General features: G+C 47.6%; 1 protein-coding gene across 1 annotated transcript; it reads right to left on the bottom strand.

Annotated features, from left to right (window-relative positions):
- Positions 1 to 3,979: 3,979 nt before the first annotated feature.
- On the bottom strand, positions 3,980 to 20,416 carry LOC139260214 (cathelicidin-related peptide Oh-Cath-like). The gene is made up of 4 exons (XM_070876505.1): positions 20,225 to 20,416; positions 9,113 to 9,220; positions 7,969 to 8,049; positions 3,980 to 4,342 (listed from the first exon to the last, which is right to left on the bottom strand). Exons 1-4 carry the CDS (start codon positions 20,402 to 20,404, stop codon positions 4,334 to 4,336), a joined length of 378 nt encoding a protein of 125 aa, XP_070732606.1. The 5' UTR covers positions 20,405 to 20,416; the 3' UTR covers positions 3,980 to 4,333.
- Between the last annotated feature and the right edge of the window lie 1,329 nt (positions 20,417 to 21,745).

Genomic DNA, 21,745 nt, shown 5'->3' with positions numbered 1-21,745 from the left:
GATGAGGTAGTAGCAGCCTTGTAGCTACCTAGCAACCACCTCTAATCTCTATTGAAAACAGTGGCCAGTTATACAATTTCAGTGGTTCTAATCTTGGCACCAAATCTCTTCAAAATCCTTTGTATAAGTTTGGCGGGCTTGGTTCTTCTTTGTAATATTTTGTCGGGCTCGTTAAAAGTTGATATGTCTTGGGTGGGTTGATGTTCGAAAACTGTTTCCTGATGGAAATATTAGTTTGGTAATTGCAATGTCCTATTGTGCTTAGTCTTTTGCACATAGGCTGGATTGGGCCTCTTTGTGATGTATATGCTGAAATGGTTGTCCAGACCCATGTTGATAAGTAGCTATTTTGTAATGTTAATGTTCCTTGTGGAGAAAGATTCTTGACAACTCAATTTTCTAGACAAAGTTACTTCAGTTCCAACACCTAAGCAGACCCATTAATCCTGTGGGTTCTTTAGGTCCATCCACAGCCTTGAATTTGTCTTGTAAAAGTTCATAATTCTATTAAAGTTTGTAGTTTCTTCCATAAGCACTTTAGAGTTCCAAACTTTTCGGTAGATAGTCCCAAATTAAATTTCCTTTCAAATGAGCCCAAACACAGGGGGGGTTTCTTGTGAATTTTGCATTCCTTCATAGCCCCTTTCCAGCATCCCGCACACTGCAGAGCTCACTGCTGGAAACTTTCTTTACAGCGGCTTCACTGTGCCATTTCCGGCAGAAGTGAAGACCGCTGAAATCCTCCCCGAGCTGCTTATGGCTTGGGAAGGGAAAAGTACCCGACTGAGGCAGCCGATCGATTTTTTTTCGGTCGACCGCCCAAACTCCGTAGTAACCGTCCCTTTGGGGATATGAATTTCATCCCCAAGATGTCTTCTTGCAATTATATAGGGCCTTGGTGAGACCGCACCTGGAGTATTGTGTACAGTTTTGGTCTCCTTACCTAAGGAAGGATGTACTTGCCATTGAGGATGCAACAAAGATTCACCAGACTGATTCCTGGGGTGGGGGATTGTCCTATGAGGAGAGATTGAGTAGATCCGGCCAATATTCTCTAGAGTTTAGAAGAATGAGAGGTGATCATAGAATCATAGAAATTTACAGCACGGAAGAAGGCCATTTCAGCTCATCGTGTCCGCGCCGGCCGACCAAGAGCAATCCAGCTTAATCCCACTTTCCAGCTCTTGGTCCGTAGTCCTGTAGGTTACGGCACTTTAAGTGCACATCCAAGTATTTTTTAAATGTGATGAGGCTTTCTGCCTCTACCACCCTTTCAGGAAGTGAGTTCCAGACCCCCACCACCCTCTGGGTGAAGGCATTTCCCCTCATCTCCTCTAAACCTTTCCCTCCACTAATTACTTTAAATCTATGCCCCCTGGTTGTTGACCCCTCTGCCAAGGGAAACAAGCCCTTCTGATCCATTCTATCCAGACCCCTCATAATTTTATACACCTCAATCAGGTCTCCCCTCAGCCTCCTCTGTTCCAAAGAAAACAGACCCAGCATCTCCAATCGTTCCTCATAGCCAAAATTCTCTAGTCCAGGCAACATTCTTGTCAATCTCCTCTGCACCCTTTTCAGTACAATCACATCTTTCCTGTAATGTGGTAACCAGAACTGCACACAGTACTCCAGCTGCGGCCTAACTAGTGTTTTATACAGTTCAAGCATAACCTCCTTGCTCTTGTATTCCATGCCTCGACTAATAAAGGCAAGTATTCCATATGCCTTCTTAACCACCTTATCTACCTGGCCTGCTACCTTCCGGGATCTGTGGACCTGCACTCCAAGGTCCCTTTGTTCCTCTACACTTCTCAATGTCGTACCATTCAATTAATTGGGCCGGATTTTCGGTTTCCGGGGTTTTTCGGCGAAAACAGTAGCAATACGTGAAACTTACCATTTTCGTGCGCTAGCATTTTTAGCCTGAACCTTCGGCCTTTACGTCTGCGCTAGGGGCGCATCGATAAGGGAGGCGTTGCACAAGCATTCACGGCGCAAACCGCGTGTTTTGGCAACTTTAGTCCGGGGCCGGGAGAGCTGCGAGAGAGGCCTTGAGAGGGGGGAAAAACAACTTTAAAAAATCCCCCAAACATTCCGAAAACATTTACAAGACCCTTATCTATCAAATCACTGAAAACAAATTAAAATATAAAAACTTTAGCTTACTTTTTTTGCAGGTTTTCATACTTACCGCTGCTGGCAGGGCTGCACCGACAGGTTTGGCTTGTCGCTATTCTGGGCACGGCGTATGAGTCAGGAATGTGCCGAAAGTCCGACGCAAACACAATCCTCATCGTTGCACATTGACGCACCTCTCCCCGGCGGTACTTGGAAGCGCCGCAGCAAACAGTTAACCGAGGATCCAACCCGGGCTTTGCGACCGGGTTTTCACCGCGGAGGTTCAAATTGCAACAAAACAACGGTCGCAAACTTGCCGAAAACCCGGCCCATTAATGTGTATTCCTTTGCCTTGATCTCATTGAAACATACAACATTCTTACAGGGCTTGACAGGGTAAATGCAAGGAGGATGTTTCCCCTGGCTGGGGAGTCTAGAACCAGGGTTCACAGTCTTAGAATAAAGGGTCGACCATTTAGGACCGAGGAGAAAATTCTTCACTTGGCGGGTTGTGAATCTTTGAAATTCTCTACCCCAGAGGGCTAAGGAAGCTCAGTGGTTGAGTATATTCAAGACAGAGATCAATAGATTTTTGGATATTACGGGAATCAAGGGAGATGGGGATAGTGCAGGCAAGTGGAGTTGAGGTAGAAGATGAGCCATGATCCCATTGAATTTGCTAGAGCTAGCAAATGGCCTACTCCTGCTCCTATTTCTTATGTTTATGTGACACAACGGCCAAACATTACATTTCAATGCTGGGTCTCTGATGAGGACATTGAACCTGTATAGCATAGTTTGCCTTTTTTAAGAGGCGGCTTTTTTATTACTCCCATCATTGCTTCCCCAAATGCTTATATACATTTTCTGGGATCACTCCGTGCAATACAGGCTTCCTGTGGGATCTCTCCATCTTGTGCCCCATTCCAACTGCGAAACAATATCCTTGCAGGTAAAGTCATTAATGGGTAGGGTGGTCCTGTCTGGAAAATAATGGGTGGCGTGATCCTGGTTGGAAGTATGTTGTAATCAACTTTGGATCCAAGGCTCACAGGGTTAAGTTATGAGAACAGGTTGCATGAACCGGGTTTATATTCCCCTGAATATAGAAGATTGAGCATCATCTAATCAAGGTGTTTAAAAGGATTCGATACTGGGCCAGAGAGGTGCACCAGGGTATTATGTGACCCATGGAAACTTTGACAGGAATGTGGCAAGGTCCTGGCACAACCGGGTCCCATCCAAAAACTTCACTCCAATCCCCATAACACCAGTTTCCCAATGCAATACTGGAGGAATTTCAAGATTATAGTTAGTATCACAGGGTGTCAGGGGGAAGGGTTACTGAGTGACGGTGTGAGGGAGCTGGATTAACATTAGTAGAGATACAGTCAGTAACACAGGCTGCTGGGAGTGGGTGGGGTTACTGAGTATCAATGAGAGGCAGCTGGATTAACATCAGTGGAGATATAGTCAGTAACACAGGGCTCGGGGGGAGGACTTAATGAGTGACAGTGTGAGGGAGCTGGATTAGCATCAGCAGAGATACAGTCAGTAACACAGGGTTCGGAGGGGGGGGAGGGCTAAGTGAGTGAAAGTGGGAGGGAGCTGGATAAACATCAGCAGAGATACAGCCAGTAACACAGGCTGCTGGGAGGGATAGGGTTACTGAGTATCAATGAGAGGGATTAACATCAGTAGAGATACAGTCAGTAGGACAAGGCACTTTTAATGCTCATCAGTGTGTCTATCTGTTAATTCTGCTCTTGAGTGTAGGGGGCAGTGTTGTCCACACTTAATATAAAACAGACAGAATCAGACGGACGTTTAGTGTTGATTATAATTTATTGTGACAGGATCAGATGATTCAAACAGTGCGACTCACTCTTCAAATGGTATCCAGTTTAATGGCTGCTTTATGATAACACTTAGAGGAATAGCTGTAATTAGTTGGGCTGCTCATCTCCACTTACTATTGGTCTGGAGAGATAATTGGCAAACAGTCTCAAGAAAAGGGGCGAGACCCAACGTCAAGGATTGAATACAATGCAGATTGCAAATTTTATCCTCAAATGTCTAATTTTAAGCAGTTTCTGGAGAGTCCAAAGCTAATTTTTATTTTAAATGTGTAACTTTTGAAAAAAGATGGCTGCTTTGGCGGTTCGTTCTGCCCACAATGCTGCTGGCCAACGTCCTCTTCGAAACTCCTCATTCAATTTTGCTGAAAAGGCAAAAGCAAAACACACGGATTGAATGCAGCGCTCGCAAATCTCGACCGTCCTTTTCCCCCATAGGATTATTAGGAACAGGAGTGGGCTATTCAGCCTCTCACACCTGCTCCCCCATTCAGTTAGATCATTGTTGATCTGTACCTCAACTCCATTTACCCTTCTTTGCTCCACATCTCTTGATACCCTTACCCAACAAAAATATATCGATCTCAGGGGCTGAAATTCACCGTCCCTGAAGGAACGGCTACCGCAGGGTTTGGGCTTCGAAAAAATCGGTCGGTCGCTGCGGTCGGGTATTTTTCCCTCCCTGAGCCATATTCAACTCGGAGGGAACTTGAGCGGTGTGCACTTCCGCCAAAATCAGTGGGGTGAAGCCATGCTAAAGGAGTTAGTGGCACGATGAGGTAATCAGCAGGCAGGCCACTGGAAAATGGCCACGCCCGCGATATTCAGCTACAAAAACTGAGGACTTCTTCAGGCAGTACACGAACGCAACACCGCTGGAGTTTTGCCGCAGTCGGGGCCATTTGCTAGGAAAATAGTTTTATTCGTTTTTAATTGCAATTAAAAGTTCAATAAGTTGTACTAATTGTTTTGGCTCCATTTAACCTGCTGAGTGCTGCTCAGAGGTTTTGACAGACTTTTGTAGAACTTGCAGGTGTGACTGTTGAATGGAGGCCTGTAGGTCTCATTGTGGGCTGCAGAGACCTGCTTGGCAGGGTTCACCCTGAAGATGGGAGGAGTGTTGGGAGGGCGACACCTCGTACACCTGGTGAGAAGCAGGGTGACATGCAGGAGAAGGCGTTGCCGTCAGCATCGTGCAGAGAGACAACGGGCAAGGGAGGCAGCAGCCATGGCTGCACAACTGAGAGAAGGGCGTGCAGATGTGCGCAGACCTGCAGCTACAGAGGGTGGCCAGGAGGGAGATGGCATCAGGAGGAGGGATGCTGCCCCCCCCAACCCCCCCACAAGTACTGGGAGAGGAGCCTTTCCAGCAACAGCCTTCACAGGAGCCTGAGAATGAGGAGGACCAGGGAGATGGCCAGCAGGCAGCTGCCAGGGGAGATGGCCAATGCAGACGTGGGGGAAGGAGCTATACCCTCAAAGGGTCTCCAGACCTCAGTTCTCCTTCCTCCAGATCACTGATGAGCAATGTCTGCGAAGGCTACGATTTGGGAAAGAAGTACTCAGGGAGCTCTGCACTATCCCAAGTGAAGATCTGCAGTCTCAAACAAGGCTCAGGTCTGCCCTCACCATGGAGACCAAGGTCATTATTGCCTTGAATTTTTATGCCACGGGGTCTTTCCAGTCAGCCACTGCAGATATTGGCAACATCTCACAATTCTCAGAACATCGGTGCACCCGGCAGGTCACAGATGCACTCTACAGGAGAAGGGTGCAGTACATCTCCATCCCCATGATGAGGGACAAACAGGTGGAGCGGCCGGCTGGATTTGTCCAAATGGCAGCCTTCTCGAGGGTGCAGGGTGCCATTGACTGCACACATATTGGGCTGAGGCCGCCACATCATCACCCCGAGATCACTGTCAACCGCAAAGGCTGAATGTGCAGCCCGTGTGTGACCACCAGCGTCGGATCCTGGCCGTTAATGCAAGGTACCCAGGCAGCAGCCATGATTCGTTCATTCTGTGCCAGACCAGTGTGCCCGCCATCTTCACTGGCCCAAATCAGGTTTGCAGTTGACTGCTTGGGGACAAGGGATATCCTCTGTCCATTTGGCTGCTCACTCCACTGTGGAACTCCTGGACAGTGCCAGAGAATGCATGTAATGACGCTCATTCTGGCACCAGGTGCATCATCGAGCAGTGCATAGGCTTCCTTAAGCAAAGGTTCTGGTGCCTGGACTGTTCTGGTAGCACCTTGCAGTACTCTCCTCAATAGGTCTCCATAATCGTCATGGTCTTCTGCATGCTGCACAACCTGGCCATCATGAGGGTGCAGCCGTGGGAGGTCGAGCCAGCAGTACCACCTGAGGAGAAGGAGGAGGCACAGGAGGAGGAGGAGGAACCCCATTGCACCAGAGCTAGGAGACGTTGTCCCCATCGCAACCCTGGAAGGGAGGTGAAGTTGCATCTCATAACTGCTCGCTTCAGATAATCCCATCCACACATGAGCCTTCAGCTCCCACTTTCAATGGCCATAGAAACATAGAAATCTACAGCGCAGAAGGAGACCATTTCGGCCCATCGTGTCCGCGCTGGCTGACAAAGAGCCACACAGCCCTCGGTCAGCAGCCCTGAAGGTTATATATAAACCAATGAACAACGGCGGAAAGGTAAAGAGCATCCGGCATAACCAGTCCATCCCACACAACTGCGATACCCCATGCATCGCAACATTTTACACTCCACCCCAACCGGAGGCAACAAGTAACTTTATGTAGAATTGCCCACTCCCAAATGAAACATTTGGCCAGATATATGTGCCAAAAATAAAGATTTATCCAATTATCCAAATCACTGCTAAAACAGAACATAAAGAACAATAAATAATACTGTAATCATTTTTTTAGTCCTGTGCCTCTCATTATAGCACCTGTTATGCGTGACTACCCTAACACTATGCCTAACTGTAATCCTGTGGCTGCATTATGGGTCCAGGAAGGCTGCTGTGGTTGTTGTCTGGGACCTATAGCTGTCCTCCTAGGATGCCCGGGAACACTTCTGGGCCTGGAAGGGCCGGGTGCAGACTGGCCAGCACCCTCCTGGGAGGGTGTGTCCTCACATATATGGAGGTGCCTGGCACCTCCCCTTCAATCTCCCTCCATGCATTATGTACTGCCTTCAGCTGCCTAGGCCCTAAGCTCTGGAATTCCCTCCCCAAACCTCTCCACCTCTCTACCTATCTTTACTCATTTAAGATGCTCTTTAAAACCTACCTCTTTGACCAAGATTTTGGTCATCTGCCCTAATTTCTCCTTGCATGGCTTGGTGTCTAATTTTTTTTGTCATATAACACTCCTGCGATGCATCTTGGGACATTTTATTACTTTAAAGGTGCTATATATAAAACACAACAAGTTGTTGTTGTTGTTGTTGTAGGTGATGGAGCTCATGGGTTTGGGAGATGCTGCCGAAGAAGCCTTGATGACTTGCTGCAGTGCATCCTATAGATTGTACATGCTGCAGCCATGGTGCATGAGTGGTGGAGGGAGTCGATGTTTAAGCTGGTGGATGAGGCGCAGGTCAAGTGGCCTGCTTTGTCCTGGATGCTGTTGAACCTCTTGAATGTTATTGCAACTACACCCATCCAGGCAAGTGGAGAGTATTTCAACGCACTTCTGACTTGTGCCTTGTAGGTGGAAGGCTTTGGGGAGTTAGGAGGTGAGTCACTTGTGAAAGAATACCCAGTCTCTAACCTGCTCTAGTAGCCCTAGCATTTATATGGCTGGTCCCGTTGAACTTCTGGTAAATGATGACCCCCAAGATGTTGGTGGGGATTTAGCAATAGTAAGGCCATTGAATATCAAGTGGAGGTAATTAGGCAGTCTCTTGTTAGAGATGGTCATTGCCTGACAGTAATTATATCTGGTCTGTCCATTCACTGTCCCTTTATGTGAAGTAGTCACCAAAAAGGAAAGAACGAGATTGCTTACCGGTGTGCAGGTGACTACGGTTCTGATTGGCAGAGGGACGTTGAATCTAATTGTAATGACCGCGTTACAGGTCAAGATGGTCTGTTGAGAAAATGGAATAATCATTGGAACATATGGTTATGTTCAGTATTTTTTGGAAGAATGGCATTACACTTCATAACCGAGGTTCAGATCGAGAAGCCCCTTCAGCCTATTTGACCCCTTTCCAGAAGACCAAACCCACGGTCTCCTCATTACATCATCCAGCCTCGTTTTAAATGAATTCAGTGTCCTGGCCTCAATCACCCTTTCTGGTAACTCAACCCACTCTGGTGAATCTGCGCTGCACTCCCTCCAAGGCCAATATATTCTTTCTGAGGTGTGACAAGAGGTCTTCAATTTAGAATTGTCACTAAAAGAGTGAGGAAAAAGGTTTAAAAAATATTTTTACACAAAGCCTCGATTGCTTTGCCCCAGGGAAAGCCTGAGGCAGACACCATTGCATTTTTTAAGGGAAAATTGGCTAAATGTATGAAGTGAAGGAAGATTTAGGGTTATGGTGAGAGAGTGGGGCAGTGAAAGTGGATTCGGTTTGCTTTAAGAAAAGAGCTGGCACAGGCCTAATGGCCCGAATGGCCTCCTTCTGCGCTGGAAACTTCGAGGTTTAAAAAAAAAAGATCTAGCATATGTTGGATGGGAAGGATATTGATACAGACAGTAGAAATGGGTTCAAGGCAATTATGAACCAGGACTGGGATCTCCTGGCTCAGGGAGTCCCCTACTTTGTTCCACCTCCTGCCCGTCATTTGTCTTGTTAAGGGGTGGACAAAAATTTCCCAATTTCCCTTCCCCCTCCCCTTACAAAGCAACAAGGAAAATCCCTGGTACAATGAGACTTGGTGCAACCTGGCCTCTGCTGATTTGGGATGGTTCCGTCACGTTCCCACTGGACTTACAGTGGGAGGCTGACGAGAACTATGGGGAATCTCGGGGTTGATAACATTCACCACTGCAGCAGAGCGGATAAACAACTCTCCGGGATGGAAGCTGGGCCCAGGCTCAGCTCTCCCCACCAACTGACACCTATGAATCACAGTTAATTGCATTGGGTCACCTTGCTCGACAAGCTCCTCAACACATAGAAAGAGGACATGGGCATACTCACTCCATTATACATGAATGCACACTCTTGCATTACATCCTCCATTCCCTTAGTGCACACTGTCTGCTTGAGGGCAAACCCAATCTCGTATTCTTTTCCTTGTGAGATTTCCTGCAGAAAGGAGAGGTGATTAAGCCTTTATACACTTCAAGTAATACATTCTAGGGAACCAGGCTTGTTGACATTCACAGACGTTTGCTTCTTTTTCAACAGTGAATTTGTCTTCTCACAAGCTGAAGGATTTTACCCCCGAGAAACAGAATACAGTTCACAAATGTACATACCACTGTCATCAACAAGGACTCCCATATCAGGTACAGCACGGGTTAGATACAGTGGAAAGTTCCATCTACATAGTCCCAGCAAACACACCCAGGACAGACACAACACAGGTTAGATACAGAGTGAAGTTCCCTTTGCACTGTGCCATCGAGCACAGTTCATTGACAGCCTCTTTAGGAAGGTTTAGCTCCAGATGCCAATGTCTGGGCCTGATGGCAGTTTATGTCCTGTCTGACATAACATCTGTGATCCTCCTCCTCCAGTACCTCCAATTTAGAAGGCAAGAACTTGCATTTATTGAGCAAAATATAACATCCTCAAGATGTCCAACCAATGCATTACTTTTGAAGTGCAGTCACTGCTATTATGTAGTTAAACGTGGCGTCCAATTTATGCACAGCAAGATCCCATAAACAGCAAATGAAATGAAGGGCCAGTTAATCTGTTTTTCGGTGGTGTTGGTTGAGGGAGGAATGTTGATCAGGACACCAAGAGAACTTAACTGCTCCTCTTGGAGCGGTGCCATGGGTTCTATTACATTTACCTGAACAGGCAGGCGGGCCTCGGTTTAACATCTCATCATAAAGGACAGCACCTCCGACAGTGCAGTAGTCCCATTGGGAAACAATCTCAGATAACAGACGGTGCAGCTTTAAGATGTGTACATAAGGCTTTAATAAATCTCATTGACTTCCTTTCTCCCACAACAACAAGGAGAGGTTAGTGTAAGCTGCCCTCGACATCAAGCCAGCAGTCAACTGAGAATGGCATTAATGATCCCAGTAAAACTGAGGTCACTGCTAGTCAAAAGGGAAAACTCACCAGTGAAGTCATACATGACAAAAAGGAACATGTTTGTGGTTGTCAGGGGCCAATCACCTCAGCCGCAGGACATTGCTGCAGGAGTTCCTCAGGAAAGCATCTTTGACCCAACCATATTCAGGTGCTTCAGCAATGACCTATCCTCCGTCACAAATTCAGGAACAGGACTGCTCATATGATTCCTTAGTGTTCAGCTTCACTCAGAACTCTCTGATAATGAAGCAGCCTGTGCCAGCCCACAGCAGGATCTGAACAACAGCCAGGTTAGGGCTGTCAAAGTGGCAGGTAACAGTTGCAACAAATAAGTACGGTTGTAGGAGCACCATCACCACAAGGACTGCAGTGGTCAAAGGAGAAGGCCCAAAACCATCACCTCTGGGCAGCGGGTCAATAAATACATGCTTGCCAACGTGGCCCACATCCCAAGAACAAAGTTGAAAAAACACAGATGCAATGAATGGCAAACTGCTGCACAGAATTCTGAAAAACTGCAATATATCTGTAAGAGCAAGTACCCAACTGAAGAAGTGGGTGTCCATGCAGTGCCTATTTTCTGTAGAGTGCTCATTATGGGAGCGTCCTTAATTTACATAAAAATGAGTGCCTTCATAAACCTAGCTCACAAGTACAGGATAATGTCAAAGCCTAATGCACACATTCACTGGGACTAAGTGACCTGAGGGCTGCTGCTAGTGTCACGGCAGTCCTCTGAGTGTCCAAAGCACAGGGCAAATCATATCTCAACCAAATACATGCATAGACATACATAGGATTTACAACTTTAGTGAAGCCTCGCCAGGCGAGCTGCCTTTCTGTAATGTATGCAGTTGTGAAGTTGTGAGTATGCTTACAGGTTTGTAGACCTGTTGCATTGTGAATGGTCACATGATGTTCATAAGACTCAATAAAACCCCAGTCAGTTGGATTTAGGTCATTCACTATGAGGTATGCAGCTGTGAGCCTAGTGGATGAACTGGTAATGTGTAGTGTGATTGTTAAACCTTTGTTAATAAACCAACTAGTTCTTAATAGCAATGTGTTGCTATGAATTCTTAAGCAAAGAACCCATGAAGCAAATACACTTTCTTTCTATAGAAATGAGGCCCAAGGCCCAATCAGAATTATACCTTACACCCAGAATGTTGTGAGGTTGCAACAGTTTTTCAGGGTAACTGGTTGAAGCAGTAACTATGTCAACATTCAAATTAGATTGGAATAGTGGATGAAGGAATAAGAGCTAAAGGAATATGTGAACAGGGCGGGTACATATAATTAGGACTACCTGGTCACACGGAGGGTAAACGGCAACACGGACTGGTTGGGCCGAATGGCCTGTTTCCACATTGTTAATCCTATGTATTTCTATGCATGTATTTTCAGGTTGAGATATGATTTGCCCTGTGCTTTGACTCTCAGAGGGCCTTAGGCCTCAGTGCCCGCTGTTGTAAGATGCCAGATCAAAGTACTTCACCAGTACTGCACCATTGAGGTGACACAAGCTACACACCAGCAAGATCAGTAGGCACTAAACTAGATTTGATGCCTGCCAATGCCGAGGACTGCTGCCTTACAGTCAACAGCAAGCCAGTTGCAGATCTTTGTCATTTTCAGCAAGGAGACCTGCACCTCCAGCTAACATTGCCAGTGGTCGGCGAGGATGCCACTGTCATCCAGTGCTAACTTGCTCATTGCCAGTTAGCACTGCAGAATGAGTTAAGGTGTTGCACACATGTATCAACCATACCAGAATGTAGGTTGTTTCTATTTGTTCTTGGGATGCGGGTGAAACTGCCTAGCCAATATTTATCACTCATCCCTAGTTGCCTCAAGGGCATTAAGATCCAACAACATAGCGTGGAACTGGAGTTGCAATGTGAGCCAGACCAGGTATGGGTGTAAGGTTCCCTTCTCTGGAGGACATTTGTGAACCAGTTTGTTTTCCACAACACCCCGACAGCTTCATGGTCATTTTTCTGGTGCCAGTCCAAAAGGTAACCAGATTTATTGAATTCACTTCCATAATTAACCACAGTGGGACTTGAACTCACAGCCTTTGGGTTTTTAGTCCAGTGCTATAACCACCAACATTTATAGCCCTAACCTGTGTGAGAACACCATCGCAGGTCGGGGCTATAAATAGAGCTGGAGCACAGGGCCCTGGAACATCATGGGCTGCCCCAAGCTGTGTGAGAACACCACAGCAGTTCAGGGCTATTAATAGAGCTGGAGCGCCGGCCCCTGGAACATCATGGCGGAGGTGCGACGAATGAGGGTACTGGGCCCAGAAGAGCCAAGTGCCCAGGGGCAGCACAGACCTGCCCACACTGCGATATGTGTGCGCACTAGGTGCGTGCAGCAGAGCAGGTCTCCAGTCGTCCTGGTTAATCCTTGCCACTGGATAAAGGCCTAGTTCTGTCAAGCCCATGTGGTGCCTGATGTGCAATGGTCACCACACGTTAAAAAAATTCACGCACAGGCATCTTCCAACTGGAGTTCAGGACTGGAACATCGGGTCCTTCATTGAAACTATTGTGTTCCTAACACAGTTGAGACTGCACACAGGAAGGTTAAAATAACAGTGACCTCAGTCTTTATTAAGACACTCCAGAATGAGGAACAAGCCTTAGGGGCCGGCTTTTATACAGTGCTCCCAAGGAATGCTGGGATCCCTTGGGACGTCAGGGGATGAGCTCCCTGGTGGTGAAACATGGGGGTGCATGCTTTACAGATACACAACATCACTCCCCGCCAAAGTCAAAGTGAAAACTATTTACAAGGTGAGGCGGTCGGGAGCCTTTCTTTCCCTGGTGGACCGCCTTGGTACAAATGTCTTTTCTGGTGTGGTGGCTGTGCCCTCGCTGGGCTTGCGTGTTGTTGGCCCTGCAGGGCTGCTGGGTGAGCCTGTCCTTGCTGAGCTGTTGGGTGTGATGGGTTCGATTTCCTGGTCTGGGGTGGTGTCGTTGATCCTTTGGGTGTGTGTTGTGGGCTCGAAAAAGGTGGTGTCTGCTGTGGGTTGTTCAGGGCAGTCTATGAAACTCTTTTAGGTCAGGGCAGTCTATGAACCGCTGCCTCATTTGGTCCAGGTGCTTTCTGCAAATTTGTCCATTGTCTAGTTTGACTACAAACACCCGACTCCCTTCTTTAGCTATCACCGTGCCCATGATCTACTTGGGACCATGTCCATAATTTAGCATATACACAGGGTCATTCAGATCAATTTCCCATGACACAGTGGCGCGACCATCGTTTACATTTTGTTGCTGCCGCCTCCTCTCTACCTGATCATGCAGGTTGGGGTGAACCAGTGAGAGTCTGGTTTTAAGTGTCCTTTTCATGAGTAGCTCAGCTGGGGGCACCCCTGTGAGCGAGTGGGGTCTCGTGCAGTAGCTGAGCAGTACCCGGGACAGGCGGGTTTGGAGTGAGCCTTCTGTGACTCGTTTAAGGCTCTGTTGATGGCTTATACTGCCCGCTCTGCCTGCTCATTGGAGGGTGGTTTAAATGGGGCCGAGGTGACATGTTTGATCGCATTGCGGGTCATGAATTCTTTAAATTCGGCACTGGTGAAACATGGCCCGTTGTCACTGACCAGTATGTCAGGCAGACCGTGGGTGGCAAATATGGCCCTCAGGCTTTCAATGGTGGTGGTGGCAGTGCTTCCCGACAATATTTCACATTCAATCCATTTTGAAATAGCATCCACCATCACCAGGAACATTTTAGCGAGAAACGAGCCCGCATAGTCGACATGGATCCTCGACCATGGTCTGGAGGGCCAGGACCATAAACTTAGTGGTGCCTCTCTGGGCACGTTGCTCAACTGAGCACTCACGCTGCATTGCCGTACACAGGACTCTAAGTCAGAGTTGATACCGGGCCACCACATGTGGGATCTGGCTATCGCTTTCATCATTACTCTACCCGGGTGTGTGCTGTGGGGATCCGAGATGAACATCTCTCTGCCCTTTTTGGGTAGCACTATGTGGTTACCCCACAACAGGCAGTCTGCCTGAATGAACAGCTCGTCCTTTTGCCGCTGGAACGGCTTGATTAGCTCTTGCATTTCAATGGGGATGCTGGCCCAGCTCCCATGCAGTACACAGTTTTTTACTAGGGACAGCAGAAGATCTTGACTGGTCCAAGTCCTAATCTGGTGGGCCGAGACAGGTGATTTATCATTTTCAAACACTTCCATGATCATCAACAAGTCTGCGGGCTGCGCCACCATCAACAAGTTTGCAGGCTTGCGCCATTTCCACTCCTGTGGTGGGCAATGGTAGCCGACTGAAAGCATCCGCACAGTTCTCGGAGCTTGGCCTGTGGCAATGGTATAGTTATATGCTGATAGCGCGAGTACCCACATTTGTATGCAGGCTGAGGCATTAGTATTTATCCCCTTGTTTTCAGCGAACAGGGATATGAGGGGCTTGTGATCGGTTTCCAGCTCAAATTTGAGGCCAAACTGATGCATTTTCTTTACCCCGAACACACACGCTAATGCTTCTTTCTCAATCATGCTGCAGGCCCTCTCGGCCTTAGACAAGCTCCTGGAGGCATAGGCGACAGATTGCAACTTCCCTGCAACGTTATATTGTTGTAATACACACCCAACTCCGTACGCCGTGATCTTTCTCCCCAAAATCTCCACTTCTGTTGCCATGAAGATGCATTTCGACCTCTTCAGCCGCAGCCCTACGCGATCTAGTCGCTGGATGACCTCCTCTAGGTTTTGTAGGTGCTCGATGGTGTCCTGACCCGTGACCAATATGTCGTCCTGAAAAACCACCATGTGTGGTACCATGTTTCTCTGGAAGATCGCTGCAGCCGACCGAATTCCAAACGGGCATCTGTTGTAGATGAGCAGTCCTTGTGCGTGTTGATGCAGGTGAGGCCCTTCTAAGATTCCTCCAGCTCCTGCGTTATGTAGGTCGAAGTCAGGTCGAGCTTGGTGAATGTCTTGCCTCCTGCCAGTGTCGCAAATAGGTCGTCTGTCTTAGGTAGCGGGTATTGATCCTGCAGCGAGAAACGATTAATAGTTACTTTATAAGCGCCGCAAATCTTGACCGTGCCATCACTTTTGAGTACGGGAACAATTGGGCTGGCCCACTTACTGAATTCCACTGGGGAGATGATGCCCTCGCGTTGCAGCCTGTCCAGCTCGATTTCCATTCTCTCCCTCATCATGTGAGGTACCGCTTGCGCCTTGTGGTGAATGGGTTGTATCTCTGGGACCAAGTGAATTCGCACCTTCGCCCCGGAAAAGTTTCCAATATCTGGCTCAAAAAGGGAAGGAAATTTGTTAACAACCTGGATACATGAGGCCTCATCGACATATGATAGCGCTCGGATGTCATCCCAGTTCCAGCTGATTTTGCCCAGCCAGCTCCTTCCAAGCAGTGTGAGGAAATCGCCCGGGACAATCCAGAGTGGCAGTTCATGCACCGTGCCCTCGTAGGTGCCCAGGACAGTGATAAGCTCTTTGGTGTACGTTCTCAGTTTCATGTGGATGGGGCTCAGGGCTGGTCTGAGTGCCTTGTTGCACCACAGGCTCTCAAACATCTTTTTACTTTTGATGGATTGGCTAGCGCCAGTGTCCAGTTCCATGGCTACGGGTAAGCCATTCAATTTTATATTTAGCATTATAGGTGGACATTTCATCGAAAATGTGTGCAACCCCGTGTACTTCAGCATCTGCCTCCTCTCTCTGGGGCTCAAAATTGCTTTGATCCACCATGGACCGATCTTCCTCTGCTATGTTGTGATTAGCAGGTTTTGCAGAGCTTGCAGCTCGTCTGCAAGCTCATTGGAGGTGCCCCATTGTTCCACAGCTCTTGCAAACATATCCTTTGAAGCAGCATGAATAGGCTGAATGGAAGCCTCCACGACGCCAACAAGGTGTGAATTGCCTTGCACTCATCCTTTGTTGCGGACCCTGAGTCATCTGGGTCACCTGAGGCCTGCTGGCAGTTGCAGACTCGTGGTTTCTGCCCTGTACATTTCTGCTCGCAAACACAGTTCCAGTTAATTTATGGACATTGCTAGCACTTGTGTGCTGAGAGATTTGTTTGCTGTTATCACTGGTGGACATAAACGCCTGTGCTATCGCAATGGCCTTACTGAGGGTCGGTGTCTCTACAGTCAAAAGTTTTCGTAGGATGGTCTCGTGGCCAATGCCCAGTACAAAAAGTCTCTGAGCATTTGCTCCAGATAGCCATCAAACTCTGTCCTGCAAGTCGCCTTAGCTCGGCGACGTAGCTCGCCACTTCCTGACCTTTAGATCGCTGGCACGTGTAGAACCGATACCTCGCCATCAGCACACTCTCCCTCAGGTTAAGATGCTCCCGAACCAGTGTACACAGCTCCTCATATCACTTATCTGTGGGTTTCACCAGAGCCAGAAGATTCTTCATGTGGCTGTAGGTCGGTGCCCCGCAGACCGTGAGGAGGAGCACTTTCCTTTTTGCAACGCTTCCTTCTCCGTCCAGCTCGTTGGCTACAAAGTACTGGTCTAGCCGTTCGACATAGGCTTCCCAGTCCTCACTCTCTGAGAACTTCTCCAGGATGCCCACAGTTTGCTGCATCTTTCCGTTGGATTCGTATACTCGCCGCTAGTTATTGTGTTCCTAACACAGATGAGACTGCACACAGGGAGGTTAAACTAACAGAGACTTCAGGCTTCCTTAAGACACTCCAGAGTGAGGAACAGGCCTTCGGGGCCGGCTTATATACAGTGCTCCCAAGGGATGCTGGGATCCCTTGGGACTTCAGGGGATGCACTCCCTGGTGGCGGAACATGGGAGTGCATGCTTTATAGATACACAACAGAAACATCTGTGAACTCTCGTGGAAGCAAGTCATCCTCGTTCGAGGGACCGCCTATGCTGATAACCACCAAACCACTTCTATCCACTTCCCTCGTCTATCCTCTTCCCTCATCTGTCCTACTGAATGGGTTGATTCAGCTCGCCAGTGATGTTGCACTGCTACATTTCAAGGGGTCAGTGTAGGCTGCCAGGTAACCGAGCTAAAGAGCATTCTGGGGGGCAGTAAGTGACCGTGCTTGTGTTACAATTGTTTCATGTGCGAAACCCCTGGAAGATGTGACTGTTCTAAGGGATTCAATTGTAAATTGCATCTTAAATATGTGCCCTACTGAAGTTATTGGCATGAACGAGATCCGATGTTCTGTAAGTTTATGAGATCTTGACACGGGCGCCAGGAGTAAATACTGAATCAGTTGATGGACAACACTTTGTGGCATGTGATCTTGGGCCATCTACTTGGGACCTGGCCAAGTCCCAAATAGTGTTCTCACTCAACTGTTCCTGGGTCCTGCAGGTACGTGTTGAGTCTGGTCACCACCTCCTGCTGCGTATGGCACACGGCGGTCTTGCAGGCAAAGCACCCTGACATGCCAAAGAAGGTAAAACCGTCTCTCACCCACCCCATGCATCAGTACATCCACTCCGCTAACCGTCATGTGGAGGTGGCAGGGTATGCCGCGCTTCACCACAAATCTCGTTCGGTTTACCATCCCTCAGCTTTTTTCACTTGTGGGTGAGTCCAGAACAAGCAGCCATAAATATAAAATAGTTACTAACAGATTAAATCATTTCGGAAGAATTTCTTTACACAGAGCATGGTGAGAATATGGAACTCACTGCCACATGAAGTGATTGAAGCAGATAGCAGGCTAATCAACCTTGGAGTGCATTATAACCAAGTTTATTTCTGCACTTGCCTGGCTTGATACATACATGAGGAGATAAGGGAATAGAGGGATATGGAGACTGCTTGGGAAGAGGGAATTAGAGTTGGAAGAGGCTCATGTGGAGCATAAACATCGGCATAGATCAGTTGGGCTGAATGGCCTGTTACTGTGCTGTAGATTCTATGTCATTCTTCCCTACTCTTTTAAACCTTAGCCATGTCCAATGCTGTTGTCCTTGGCACTGAAGCTGGATTTATCAACAGTAAAAATAATCTAATTTATAAACTGGGCTTCGTCAATGGTCCGATGGCTAGCAACAAATTTGCAGGCATTGGAGGCCATTCAACTGAAAAATAGCAACTGACAAAAAACAGATATATATGTGTGTATATTGAATGTCCTCCATTGTCAAAGTGAATCATACAGACAGGAGCATCCCAGCTCCCGTCCACAGCCCATTCTGACTGAGCTACCCTCATCCCGGGAAGAGAGTGGCGCTGAGTGGGAGGGGATTAAGAATGCTACAATTGTCCTCATCTCACCGGGGTTAAGGAGGGGGGAATTAAAATCAGTTGGGTGAATACGCCTGCTCACTGTCCAATAACTACCTTTGGAAAGTGTGTATGGGACCATGCCAGGCAAGTACAGGATCAGACTTGGTTATAATGCCCTCCAAGGTTGAATAGCCTGCCAAACAGGCATCCCGACACAGCTCATAGAAACATAGAAAATAGGTGCAGGAGCAGGCCATTCAGCCCTTCTAGCCTGCACCGCCATTCAATGAGTTCATGGCTGAACATGAAACTTCAGTACCCCCTTCCTGCTTTCTCGCCATAACCCTTGATCCCCCGAGTAGTAAGGACTTCATCTAACTCCCTTTTGAATATATTTAGTGAATTGGCCTCAACTACTTTCTGGGTAGAGAATTCCACAGGTTCACCACTCTCTGGGTGAAGAAATTTCTCCTCATCTCGGTCCTAAATGGCTTACCCCTTATCCTCAGACTGTGACCCCTGGTTCTGGACTTCCCCAACATTGGGAACATTCTTCTTGCATCTAACCTGTCTAAACCCGTCAGAATTTTAAACGTTTCCATGAGGTCCCCTCTCATTCTTCTGAACTCCAGTGAATACAAGCCCAGTTGATCCAGTCTTTCTTGATAGGTCAGTCCCGCCATCCCGGGAATCAGTCTGGTGAATCTTCGCTGCACTCCCTCAATAGCAAGAATGTCCTTCCTCAAGTTAGGAGACCAAAACTGTACACAATACTCCAGGTGTGGCCTCACCAAGGCCCTGTACAACTGTAGCAACACCTCCCTGCCCCTGTATTCAAATCCCCTCGCTATGAAGGCCAACATGCCATTTGCTTTCTTAACCGCCTGCTGTACCTGCATGCCAACCTTCAATGACTGATGTACCATGACACCCAGGTCTCGTTGCACCTTCCCTTTTCCTAATCTGTCACCATTCAGATAATAGTCTGTCTCTCTGTTTTTATCACAAAAGTGGATAACCTCACATTTATCCACATTATACTTCATCTGCCATTCATGTGCCCACTCACCTAACCTATCCAAGTCACTCTGCAGCCTCATAGCATCCTCCTCGCAGCTCACACTGCCACCCAACTTAGTGTCATCCGCAAATTTGGAGATACTACATTTAATCCCCTCGTCTAAATCACCAGATAGGGGCCTCAGGATCGTGCCTGGGAAGCTACCGGCAAGGTAAGTTGTTGGTCAGGGAGGGAGGTCTCAATCGTGGAGGGTGGGGGGCCCGGGGCAGCTGCGTCCTCGATTATTTTTGCGAGCCCTGCTCCTTCGGGGCCCACTGAAATAATTCAACACTTACCTTTGGCGGGCCTCTTCTGTTCCATCGAACGTGGAACTGGCCGGACAGGACACGGTGCAGGCTCTGACCAGTTCCGACCTAAAGTGGCAATCGGGGGCCCATTTATGTCATGGGACCCTAATTTCCATATCTAAACGGGTCTGTCGCCTGAATCAGGTGGGCACTTTGGACACCCAGCAGTAGACCACTTTCAAAATGGAGGGACGAAATTGCTACCGACCCCATTATGAAGCTGTTACTGTCCCTTTAATGCCAGGCAAAGGCAGCAAAAATCGACCCATTGCCTTTTTCTTGCTTCTCTTGCCTTTGGTTGGGTGCAGGGGGAAGCCTTACCCTGCGTTTCCCCCACTCACCCACTCCTCCTCCCAATTCTGGGACAATAAAAACAAGCCATACACAGGCCCACTGTGAATCCACTTTCGCAATTCCAGCAGTTCAATGACATCTTTATACCTTGATTGCGATGCAGTGGGCTCCCATGAGCTTAAAGAGGTTCAGCTGGCCGGACCCCGCGTTGTACTTGTAAATGGCAGCATACAGAGCGTCCTTGGACGTCGGTGTCCGTTGAACCGGGCCTCCGTACCCCACCGCAACCGCTCCGATGCACACAAGGGCGGTCAACCAGGATCTCATCCCGTCAGAGGTCTCCTGTGCAGAACTCCAGTCAAAACTGCTGCGACACATCAGCAGAAGTCTGTCTACCCCTAAGTTAGCTATTGGTCGGTGAGGTTAATTATTATCGTTGGCCTTGAATATCTCTTTGATGCCGAGGATGACTGGCTTTGTTTTTTTTTGAATAGATACTGTGCTTCAGTTGTGCATGGCTGTCAACCAAAACAAACACTTGCTGGCATCTGCCCTAACAAACACTCAGCTTTCGGTTTTGTGAAGTTAATTTATGTTTAGAAACTTCTGAGTTTAAAAAAAAAAGCAAACAGAAGGAATCTGATAATTAATACAAATTGGCCAACTAATGATTGGGTGGTGACATGGGTTATTAACTGCCCTTTCTCCTCTTTAAGCCGGAGTTTTAATCCAGCCCAGACTGATGGGTTGAAAGTCTCCTCGTTCTTCTGTCTGAAGTGACTTTCGATCAAGTGTGACATCAGTTATTGTGCAAGATCCTTTGTTGTGTACCAGCCTACCTACACATTACCTGAGGAAACATTCCTCGCCCTGATTGCAGACCTTGAGACCCAAAACCAAGGGAAGTCAGTATAGTTTAGAATTCTTTTTCAGCACTGTGTACTATGTTCAGTTCTGGGCACCGCATTTCAGGAAGAATATATTGGTCTTAGAGGGATTCAGCACAGATTCACCATAATTCTAACAGGGTTAAATATTGAGGGCAGGTTGCAGAACATAAGAACATAAGAATTAGGAACAGGAGTAGGCCATCTAGCCCCTTGAGCCTGCTCCGACATTCAAAAAGATCATGGCTGATCTGGCCGTGGACTCAGCTCCACTTACTCGCCCACTCCCCGTAACCCTTAATTACCTTATTGGTTAAAAATCTGTCTATCTGTGATTTGAATACATTCAATGAGCTAGCCTCAACTGCTTCCTTGGACAGAGAATTCCACAGATTCACAACCATCTGGGAGAAGAAATTCCTTCTCAACTCGGTTTTAAATTGGCTCCCCTGTATTTTGAGGCTGTGCCCCCTAGTTCTAGTCTCCCCGACCAGTGGAAACAACCTCTCTGCCTCTATCTTGTCTATCCCTTTCATTATTTTAAATGTTTCTATAAGATCACCCCTCATCCTTCTGAACTCCAACGAGTAAAGACCCAATCTACTCAATCTATCATCATAAGGTAACCCCCTCCTCTCCGGAATCAGCCTAGTGAATCGTCTCTGTACCCCCTCCAAAGCCAGTATATCCTTCCTTAAGTAAGGTGACCAAAACTGACCAAAGCTTGGCTTGTATTTCCTTGAGTTTAAAAGATTGAAAGGCAATCTAATCAAGATGTTTA

This window comes from Pristiophorus japonicus, chromosome 1 (genome assembly GCF_044704955.1).
Source record: "Pristiophorus japonicus isolate sPriJap1 chromosome 1, sPriJap1.hap1, whole genome shotgun sequence".
NCBI lineage: Eukaryota > Metazoa > Chordata > Chondrichthyes > Pristiophoridae > Pristiophorus > Pristiophorus japonicus.
This window is presented reverse-complemented; position numbering and strand designations above follow the sequence as displayed.